This window comes from Cyanistes caeruleus, chromosome 1 (assembly GCF_971803275.1).
Source record: "Cyanistes caeruleus chromosome 1, bCyaCae1.hap1.1, whole genome shotgun sequence".
NCBI lineage: Eukaryota > Metazoa > Chordata > Aves > Passeriformes > Paridae > Cyanistes > Cyanistes caeruleus.
In genome coordinates, this window is record NC_141701.1 from 114,888,566 (window position 1) to 114,900,202 (window position 11,637).

General features: G+C 43.5%; 1 protein-coding gene across 5 annotated transcripts in view; it reads right to left on the reverse strand.

Moving 5' to 3' along the window:
* The window catches only part of UBE2E2 (ubiquitin conjugating enzyme E2 E2), a 202,283-nt gene extending 191,842 nt beyond the window's left edge, over positions 1-10,441 (reverse strand). Inside the window, exons 1-3 of one of the 5 annotated variants that reach the window (XM_086851685.1) lie at positions 10,284-10,441; positions 6,089-6,190; positions 4,564-4,752 (exon numbers count right to left, since the gene is read on the reverse strand). In XM_086851685.1, the coding sequence (XP_086707811.1) occupies positions 4,564-4,739 (176 nt within the window). In that variant the 5' untranslated portion in view covers positions 4,740-4,752; positions 6,089-6,190; positions 10,284-10,441. Of the gene's footprint in view, positions 1-4,563; positions 4,753-6,088; positions 6,191-9,305; positions 9,629-10,283 lie in introns of those variants that run through there. The other 4 variants (XM_086851673.1, XM_086851669.1, XM_086851681.1 and 1 more) reach the window with 4 other exon arrangements.
* Between the last annotated feature and the right edge of the window lie 1,196 nt (positions 10,442-11,637).

Sequence of the window (11,637 nt, forward strand, 5' to 3'; positions counted from 1 at the left end):
ATCATCGGACAGCGTCCCAGAGAGCCTTGAACTGATGGAGACCTCCAGTGTGCAAGTGGCCCTTTGTCTGCACGTGCTCTGGCACTCGCTTCATATCCCCACTGAGCTGCCCTCAGAATCTGCCACAGCAGAGGACGTGCCTCATTTCCTTCGCTGACCACAGAGGATTCACCGCCAGAATACGCGGCCTCTGGCAAAACATTCTTTTCAGGGTCCTTTCTGGCATCTGTTTCTTTGGATTTTCTGCCTCAACAGTTATGTCAAAGAGGAAAAAACCCTCTAAATTAAAATCACTATATATACCCAGCTTATATTTAGACTAATGACATTATGGTTTACTACATACTGGACAATGGGGGTGATGGCAGGGGGTGAGGCCCTTGCTAGTAATCAAAGCCCTGGGCTGCACACATAAGACATTTAATTTGCAATGTCAGATCTGATATTTTGGTCTTAGAGAAGTCATTTGACTCTTCTTCCTCAAATATATATACACATATATAAAAAAAAATTCCCTCCATTTTACTAATAGAAAAGAACAAATACAGTTGCCTTCCAGTAATGGTGCAAAGGTTAATCTACTCATAAATTCAGAAGCATGAAAGTATACTGTGGATTTCAAATATTATTAATTCTCACAGACAACATATTTACTACTGTACCAAGCCAAAAGGGACTGAGTGTTGTTTCCTTCATGAAACAGTTCTCTAAAGCTAACAGAGATGAGAACATGTTAGAGAATTTCCTAACATTATTAATAGGAAAAGAAATAAAATAAAGGACTACATGACAATGATTTTTACCACATCCACTTTTCTAAACTACACGTCTCTCTACCCATAAAAGCTAGATTAATCAATACCTTATACCAAAGAATATACTACTTAAAAATACTTAAAAATGCAGTCACTGGCATCTATTTCAATACTAAATAAATTGTGACTGCAGAGGAAATTGATCTAAAGATGGTTAGGTTCCTACTAGAAGAAAAGAAATATTCTCGCCTACTTACTAAAAGACAGATAAATGACAAAGATATTTCTTGTAAGAAAAAGCACTCCATATTTTGCTGTCATATTCAACATGCTAAATACAATTTCCAGATTCTGTGATAAACTACTCATGTGAAAAAAAAGGCGGGGAGGGGGGGACAGGGAAAAATGCTCAGTTTTGTTGAATTTCAAACTAATTCAACTTATCACTTATTTGCTCCTCCTTAAGGCTGCAACTTCTTTGAATAATGAAAAGACTACAACTAAAGTTGTACAGTTCACAATTCATTGGAGGCACAGATATTTATTAAAAAAATGTCAGGATTGGACATAAAGGTTTAAAGATTTTCAACCAGCAATTTCAGGAGCCAAGCAAAACAATACATTTATTTGTTGAGCTACTATGTCAGCCAAGAATGGTTACACTTCTCTCAATCCAAAGGTCATGCTAAGATTTGCTACTTAAGAGGTAACAAGATGCCTGCTGTTTTCAAGGACAGCAATTCAATTCCATGTCTGAACTGTAATTGTGATATGCAGTGAGTTTCTCAATCTTGACATGTTGGGTAAGAAAGGTTGCTATTTAAGGTGATGCCCTCTGGGTGAGGAAAATTGAAGGACCGGTACACTGCACGACATATGCTGTAAGCTATTACACCTGTACAGCAGCTAGTCCTGAAGTATTAACAGAGAAGGACAGCATGTGATGGCATTCTGCCTTCTTGATGCTATCCACAGCAATGCTACCAGAAGAAACTCTGTATCTCAATACCAAAAATCTTACTCAAATAGAAATTTAAGTGGTTTCATAGAGCCTCTGTAATCAGATCACTTTGGAAAGCAGTTAAGCTGCACGAACAGTATATTCATACGTAAGACACAGGAGCAGTTTACTATTACACAAGCAAAAATCAGCCCACTGTTAAATCTTGATTTATATAAAACCTCATGCTACTGAAAATTCTTTAAAACTAACTGACTACATAAACATAAAAATGAAAAGCAAAACAGGGGTTTTCCAAATAGAGATGCACAAGCCTTCCTTCCTATATGGTAGGTATCATAATGCAATCCCAAAAATATTGCAGGTACAATTCCATATGCATGAAAAAGCTTTCCAAGTGAAAAAAATCTGATTTCCAAACTCAGGTTAGAGTCAAGTCTGTATTTGCTGGTGCTTGATGCTTTTAACAGAAATTAAGAATCCTGACCAAAACCACAACTGTGCCATGCTCTGTTTGAGCACTCTACTGATTTTAGCAGAGTTGACTCCTCTCCCTGTAATAAAGGTACCAGATTAAAGCCTTATTAATCCTGTACTATTTCTCATTCCTAATGAACTAAAATAACAATATTACTGTGAAGATATTTTATAGAGACCATTTCTAGAATACTTATCAGATATTGAGGACTTCAAGACATTTCTCCTGCCTTTATGCTACTCTTCTCCTTTCTAGCCTCTGCTTAAATTTCCGATTTAGCTTTCTTGAGACACTACTGATGAAAGCACACACACAAAACCTGTAAAATGAAAACCTGGCCAGATTGGAGAAGGTGCAATCCCAATTCTAAAACCATGACAAACTACTGAATTTTCAAAAACAAAAAAAAAAAGGAAAACAAATATGATGACACAAATAAAAACTCCCATTACTATAAAAACTGTTTCTGTCATCATTCCAGAAATTGTTACGACAACCAGCATTGCTAAAATACATTTCTCTTCAAAAATACTGTACAGATATCTACAGAACTATTTTAAGTCATGTCAGCTTTTAAAATGTATAATCAGATGTATATTTTAAAATGCATAATCAATATTACTACACATGTGAAACTAGCTTTAGAGTCTAACTGGCAAATGTACTGATGTCAGCAACTGATGGCATAATTAGTTTCAGCAGAACCATAAGCAGATATGATTAAACTTTAAAAGGTTTAAGTAATTTTATCGCTGTAAAATGCTTGTTGATAAAAGCTCTAAGCTTTGAAGATACAAAGCTAAGATTAATAGCCCAATTTCTGACATATCATTATTAATTTTTTAATAGGATAGTGTCCACAGGCCCTTGTCAGAATTGTAGCATCATTATACAGGCATTATACAAAGTTCAGAATACACAGACTGCTTTCTAAAGATGCTGGAAACTGTTTTTATGACCTTAAAAGTCATGACTAATCCAATATTCCTAATATTTAAAAAATAATAATAACAGGAAGCAGACGAAGGAGTAGAAGACCAGAAACCATAACGGCTGTGAGGATTAACTACATGAATAACACCATGGTTTGTAGTGAAAGATGGGTGGGGTTTCTTTCCCTTCTTTTCATAAAAGGAAACACAGGCAAGTTTTGCAGGCCATTCTGTAAGTGATAAAACCAGGTAATCTCCTAGTAGTGTCACAGTAGGAATGGGTGTCCAGAAAGTATTTCTCCAGGGAATTAAATAATGAAGAAAAACTAGTTGTAAAAAAGGTATCTCTAGCAGAAGAAAAGCATGACAGTACCTCAGTGGAAAGCCAAAAGATACTTTAGTTCAGAAAATAATTTAATTGGGGGACAGTTAAATTTAAAAGGGACAAATTAACAGAAAACAAAGGCTTGAATCCTGATAAGATGTATGCACACATTTATATACTATTATTTACAGACTCCTACTACATGCATCTGTTATAAATTATGGCAGCAGGGGCTTCATGCTTCTCCTTTACTACAGCACCACAGTGGTACAAAACTCCCGTGTTTTCTCTTGTAGTTTACACAGCCTTGGACTAGCAGAGAAACGAGATCTGGGAATTCTGCATCAGGACAATCTGCAGAATTGGTCTCTTGTCAGATTATTTTATGAGTGCTTTTTAACTTCAATCACTGTAATCCCACTTGCCTAGACTAACAACCCTACATGTACTAGCAAAGCAACACTAAGCTGTAAATTCCTTCTGTCTGGTCTGAGCAAGACAATCGTTATCTGGAGATGGACATGATAGCACAGAATAATTTAAATAGCTATTCTACAAACCAACCTTTCATCTCAATCAGAAAGAGGAGGGAAAATAAATGGGTATTAAGACAGATCACAGCATAAAGTAATGAAACCAACATACATTTGTTGTTCACTTGAGTGTTTTTGACCTGAACAGGGAAAATAAAAGGCAGTACTTCATGGCAATAGGTATTACAGTAGTCCTAACATGCCGAATTATTGAACTGTCTGAAATGTTTATGGCTAATTAACTGTAAGTTACACTGACAAGTTTCAACATCAGTCATACATACATATACAGAGATATATTTTATAAGGCTACAAAACTGTCTGAGTTTTATTAGCAATAAAAAAATGTCAGCTTTTATCATGCAAGCAACTATTAAAACCATGTGAAAGAGGCAAACTGACAAAGAAAGGAAAAAGTATACAGGTCTTACTGTTGTGATCAGTCTCAAAGGGCTATTACACTGATACAGTAGTGTTATAAGAAAACAATCAGAAAATGAATATACTGAGTCAATACACGGATCTGATGGCCAGTTGAAAGAAGAGAAAGGAAAAAAACAACCAGGAAGAACACTGTACCTTTTAGCGCTAGTTGACAATTTAGCAGCTGTTTTGCTTGATATTTTCCCCTCTTTTTTCTTGGGTTGAACTTGCTCCCTTTCTTGTTCCTGCTGAACACCTTCACGCTGATCTCCATCAGAGCTGCCTCCACTAGTGCTTGGACTATCATCCACTCTCTGCCCCTCTGTAGACATGGCAGATGCTGCACTGAACAAAGACAAGAAACTGAAGTTAGCTTTTTGAGAAGAAACTGCCTAATTGTATTTTTTACATGCTTAAGGAAAGAACACATGGTATGTATGTCTTTGTCTTAATAAAATTATGCCGGTTTCAGTAGTTCAGTAATCCTCATATGAAGAGTTTTGCCACAAGCATCTTAACAGTAATTCAGGAGCTGGCAATTTTAAACCCTGTATCATTGCCACCCCCCCAAAAATCCCCAACCAACCCACAAACAAAAAATACAAAATAAACACACAAACAAATCCCCCCACCAAACTCCTCATACATACATACATACATATATATATATATATATATATATATATGAGAACCAAAAGTAATTGAAGTGAGAAACATAATCCTGCAAGTGTAGAAGTATTCCCTGTGAATTACGTTTTTCAACCACTCAGCAATACCATGAGTTAGCTGTCCCATCATATGCCACCAGGTCAAATCTACCACAATTACTTAAAAACTGAGAGTTATTATTATCTTAGGACTCTCTGTTATCCCATATGAAATAAATCTGTGGGCTCATTCCAAGACTACAATGTGGGTTTCCACATTACAAAATCCACGTCTTGGCATGCTTGATGGAAACACAGAACTAAAAAGCTCTAACACAGGACTGTTTGTATTTATTAAAACAGTGAGTATGTTGGTAGAGGATATAAGGAAGTTTTTTCCTGACATTTCGTTCAGGCAACATGAGGCAACAAACTTGTCACAGAACATGAGCAGCAAGAAATCTCAGCATATTTCAGAAGTCAAGTTAATGCTTTATTCGCACACTTCTGATACTAGTTAGCTATTTTAATTTCTTCCTTCATTTTAAATAGCATAACAATATGCCGACAGATGAGGAATTACAAGCCCACTGCTACAGCTGTCATGATTTCTCAAACTCTCTAACTGTTCTAATGAAGGGCAGATGTCCATGAAAAACTCTTACTGAATTAGCATATGTGGTGGCACTGACTGATTAAAAAACCAAAACCAAACAAAAAACCCAAACCAACAAAACCAAAACCAAATCAAAACCAAACTGAAACTCAGGTCTTTCCTTTAACCCCAGATCTGTACCTTATATGCCTGTGTTATATATTCTTCTCTAGAGATTTTTAATAAAATGCACACAGGCCCAAATGTTACTTGCTTACATCTACACAATCCCCATATATCTGGGTGGTTTTCTGATCAAATCTGTCTGAACCAAGAATTTGCTCTTTCCTACACAAAGAGTTTCAAGTTGCTCTGAACTTTGACTTGCTTTCCCTCTTACCTATGTAGAGACATCACAATTAAGAACAGAACTATTCACCTTGACTATTATATGTTTTAAGACTCGCTCAAGGGAGAATAATGAGATTTCAGGCTCAGATTCAACCATGCTTGTTCTGTGGATTAAACAAAGTTCATCTCCCTGTACATATTTATGGAAAGAGACAGCAAAGGAAAAGTAAATTAATATCAATGCCAACAGGGTTATGTTGAAAAGGATGCTTTTTAAAAAGGCATAAGTGTTCTTGTTACAGAACAGAAATAAATTTACTCCTGTACTGAAAAACCCTTACCAATATCTAACACTACAGAGTAGAGGAAATAATCTCTTCAGGTATTATTGATACATCCAACTAACTTCAGGAGGAGTTAGGTCTTTTTCATCTATTTTGTGAAGCTATTTTATTTATTTTGTGAAAAAGAATTCTGGAAGTATGGCACCCCTACAAAATGTTTAGACATTAAAAGAAACAGCAAGCAATACCAAGTGATAGATATGTGACTAAAGTTTCCCTTGATCAGCTTCAGCTGTATTTTTTGTTTTATAACAGAAAAGAATATTTTCATATCTAAATATATATAAATACACAACACCTAGACTGCTCATTAAGGTAACTGAAATAATGCAGGGTTTCTGCCCTAAATTTTAAATACAAAAATTGTCCACTCCTAGAGAACAATTTCTCCTATAGTACAGCTACAACAATATATTTAACATAGTTTGTAAATTTGCACAGGCTGATGCTCAGATATTTAAATACTGGTTGTCAGATTTCAAGGTAAAAGCAGCAGAACACTTAGAGATAATAAACAACAAAAGTATCACATTCTGACAAGTCAAAATATGTAACTATAATGCAATTTTGGCAGTAAGTAACCATTTTCCTTGCTTCTACATAAAGTCAAAATACAACCTCATCTCTTTTTATAACACTTATGTTGGCCTTTATTTGCCCTAGATTTTACTTCTGAACTTTGCTTAATACATCTAATTTTGAAGTGGAAAATTCTCTCTTCACAATGTACATAGGCTTTAACACTGCAGGCCAGAAAGTTAAAAGCATATTTAATAATGCTTATATGCATAGGACATCTGCTATGAATAATCTTGACTATAAATATTACTATTATCCAAAAAACAACTGTATTCACTTCATAAGTTCAGGTTACTATCCAGCAGACAAACACTGTAACAGTAGCCCAGAGCATATAATTACTGTAACATGTAATGCCAGCATTTACAAGAGGAAAATGTTTAAATCTGTCATTTGATGTCTGGCTAGTTTGGGGGAGGGAAGATTGGCTTTTGGGTGGTTTTTTCTTTTCCTTTCTCCTTCTGTCCCTGTTCCCCCTTTCTACTCCCTCTCCTCACAGTATCTGCAATTTTAGGAAGTTTTGTTAAAGGGATGCTTGATAGTGCGGTAAAAATGTGTTTTAAGGGGCCTGAAATTAGACATTTCAAATGGGGTCAAACTTAAAAGGCACACAAACACATGAACAAGTAAGGGAATGGGGGAAAAAAATCATCTGAGAGGATGACACTGTGAAGAAAACATTTTGCAGCCACTAACACAGACAGAAATCCAAGACACTCCTTGAATCTGAAGAGCGGTAAGTGTGTTTGCAACTGTCTCCCAGAGCCATAGGGAAGACACACGATGTCCAGGTTCCCGGCTGCCAGGCTATTCTACATTCAGACGAGGGTTGCTAACCTCCCTGCTGTTGTGCAGAGAAAAATGAGCAGAGGGGACAGAGGAAGGAACGAAGGGGGACTTAAAAGTCTCTCCCTTAACGTGAGATGAATCAGCACAGAGACAGATTACAAGTGTAACTACAACTATCAATTCGAAGTGAAGAGTGTCCAAAATATTTTGCTTTTGTCAAATATATCCACTGGCACCTTCCCTTTCCTCCTCAAACTAAAAGCAAAACCAAAACAACAAGAACAAAAACAAACAAACCAGCAACAGAAACAAACAAACCAACAACAACAACAAAAAAAAAAAAAGACAAAAATACCCCGAACCACCAGTCATTATCACACATCACCAAAATAAAAATAAAAATTAAAAAAAAATATATATATAAAAAAAATCCACCACTCGGGGACAGCAAGATTCTGGCAATGTGTAGATGGGTCCCAAGGGCGGCAGAGCTAGCGATGATGTCTTTCTATAGCGCTCGTAATTTCATATAAGCCAAGATAAACTGAGTATTTCTGCAGGGTCCACCACGAACAGCAGTGGCAGCAGCCGCCTTACTTCATCTTCATTAGAAATCATAAAGGGCAGAAAGACCCCGGTCTGAGAGGGGCTCCCGGCAGGATGGGACGGGACAGGAGGGCAGCCCCGGGCTCGCACGCTCCCACGCGTGGGCACTCTCCCGTCGGGAAGCCCCCGCCGAACGGGAGCGGCTGGGGGCCACGAGCATCCCCAGAACCGCACACCCCCCGCACTCCCACGGCCGGCCGGGCGGCGGCCGGGCCAGGGTGAGAAGTAGGAGACAACCGAGGAGAGGAGGAGGAGGAGGAGGAGACTGCGAGAGGAAGACGTCGGGGGCACATGCGGGAAGGGAGAGGGTTGGGCTGCGGGGCTCCTCGGGGCGCGGGGGTGGGGGCGGGGGGAGTGCCTTTCCCGAGGGGTTCCAGCACGGGGTGCCCACCATTGCGGGGGGGTGTGTGTGGATAGCGCATCCCAGGAAGCTCGTGGGGGGGGCGGGGGTACCCCGGCGCCCGAGAGAGCCAGGGGCGCACAGAGTGCCGCGGGGACCATGCGGAGCAGGGCCAGAGGGGCGGTGGGGAGAGGGGGTGGTCGCTGCTCCCGCCCGCAGCAGGGCGAGCAGGACAAATGGACATGGAAGAGTTGCTGAAAGGGTGTGGGGGTGCTGAGGAGCAATGGAGGCTGGATGGAGCCTGGGGGAGCGGGGAGCGCCGGCAGAGATGCCGAGGTGGCCGGGGGCGGCGGGGGGGCGGCCGGGACGGTTGCTATGAAAGGGCACGGCCGAGGATGACAAGGGGGGGAAGGGGGTACCAGGCAGCACCAGGGACATGCGGAGAGGGGAGGGAAGAGGAAGATGAAGGATAAAGGTAGAGACCGAGGGTCGCAGATAAATGTGGGGGAGAGGGTGCTGCCGTGGGGGAGGGATGGCGAGCGACGGGGGGGTAGGAGCCCGGCGGGGGGAGGGGAGCCCGGCGGGGAGCTCAGCCGGGGCAGAGGTAGGTGTACCCCGGCGGAGACGGCGGGGAAAGCCGCTGCTACCTGCAGGCGAGCGCAGGTCTCTCTCTCTCTCGCTGGTGCCGGGCACAGGCTGCGGGACAATCCGTCGCGGTCGCCCCGACTCCGGCCGGGCGCGGGGCTGGAAAGGGGCTGCAGCCACTCACTGAGTCATGAGCCCGCTCCCCCGCGCTCCTGGCTCTCGGCTTCCTCTCCCCTTTCCCGTCTCTCCCGAGCAGCAGCGACGGCTGCTGCTGCTTCTCCCACCGCCGCCGCTCCTGCCCCCGCTGCCCGGAGAGAAGTGAAGCCGCTGCCGCGCGCGCGCGCGCACCTCCGCCGCCGCCTCCGCGCGCGCGCGCGCGCCCCCACCCGTCCGCCCGGCGCCGCGCGCGCGCGCCCGCCAGCCAGCCAGCCAATTATCCCGGGCGCTCGCGGGCCGCCGAGGGAGGAGCGGGAGGGCGGGGGCGCGCGCGCGCGATTTCGGCGAGGGAGCGGGGGGGGAAGTGACGGGATGGGGGGGGCGCGGGCGGGCGCGTGCCCGCGGGGCTGGCGGAGGCCGCGCGCCGCCGGGCAGGGGGGAGGGGCAAGAGGCGGCGGCGGGAGCGCGCGTTAAAGGGAAGCACCGGGGGCTGGGCGGGGTCAGCGGGGCAGAGGAAGAAGAAGGAGGAGGCGGGAGGGGATGGGGCGAGCGGGGACTTTCGGCCGGGGATTCTGGGGGGGCGGACGGAGGTGAGGGTACCCGGCCTTTCTCCCTGTCGCCGCCGGGCTGCCGTGGGCCCTCACGCCAAAGTCCGGGAGGTGGGAGGGGCGGGCCGGGACAGGGCAGGGGGCGGCGGAGGAGGCCGGTATCAACTTTCTTGGCTCTTCTCGTCTTTTTCGGCTCCTTTGTTCCCCTAGCCAGTCGCCCCCTCCCCGGTCCTGCCGGCCCGCCGCCCGCACCTCCCGGCGCCTTTGTCTCGGCGGAGCCGCAGGGAGCAGCCGGGGGGACGCGGGCGATGCCCCGGGCGGGGAGGGACGCGGTACCTGCGGAGGGGCGGTGCGAGGGCACGCCGCGCTCCCGCCGGCCTGCAGGCAGGGCCCAGGCCCGTGGCACTCGGTGGCCACACTTGGCGTTACCGTGGTAGTTTGGAGCGCTGCGTGGCATCAGCGCGGCTGGGTGGCACAAACCGCCCCCGGCCGCTGGCGGCACCGGGTGACGTGCAGCATCCCGGCTGGAGATAGGTCGCCTGATTGTGGCCAGGTAAACGAACCTCACCTCCCACGCAAGCAGGCATTGCCTCTGTGGAAAGCATCGCAGTCAGGAAGGGAAGAGGCCAAGGCAGAGCCGCACTTAAATGTTAGTTGTTTAGTGGGAATATTAACCTGGAACAAAACAAACCTCCAGCAGAACCGGCTGTCAGGTAACCCCGGCTGTGCTGGGCGGGTGAGACGCTTCTGTCCCTGTGCCGACCCTGCTGCTTTAATCTTTACATAATATGCTTAGCTGTGTTATGTAAACTATCACCTCAAACCTTTCTTCCTCTAACAGGGAATATATACCAGTCAAGGGTAAAGGGGTAATGCCGAGTCAAAATGTTTTTCCTCTTTTAACAGCTAAAGGGAATTAAATAAAAATAAAATGCATTCCACGTGCAAGAGGAAAAGTTTCTCCCTGGTTGAGCTGTGAAGTGTTGTATTTTTTCTGACTTACGGTTGAGGGGTAGGTGGAGTCTCTGCCACCAAACATACAGAAGTTGAGAACTTGAAGCATTACTGAGATATATAAGGATTAGAAACATTATTGATACCTTCTCTCATATTATATTCAGATAACATAAGTGCTTTTTGCAGTTTCCCTGTACATAAAAGTAATAATTTTCTTTGTTGAGAAATTGTTTTTAATTTACTTGGTTTATTTCCTTTTCCTATTTCTTTGCTAAATAATCCCAGTGATATTTTCACCTAAGTCTAAAAATACCACAGTCAGCTAGTTCTTCCTGTCCCATATGCATTTACAAGATATTTTCCTGCTTATGAGGGATAAAAGCTCCTAATGTAGGCTAGGTGGGTTTCTAACTGCTAGCATATGTTGACTTCTCCGAAGAACTAGTAATCAAGTAATTAATAGAATATGGTGTGTGAAAGTCCTTTAAAAAAATACAAATCTCCTGCAAATAATGCTTCTCATTGTGCTGAAAGGTGCATTGCACACTCTTGACATCATGGTGCTCTTTTCTAAAATCACTTAAACCGTGCTTTCTCCTTTCAGTCATTCAAAAATAGACCTCCTGAAAACCACACAGGAAGCGATAACATTCAATTCTAAATGATTCTTCTAACCGTATTTCCTTAATGTTGCTCTGACGGCTTAAAGGTGCCTTACAGGAGGCATACATTC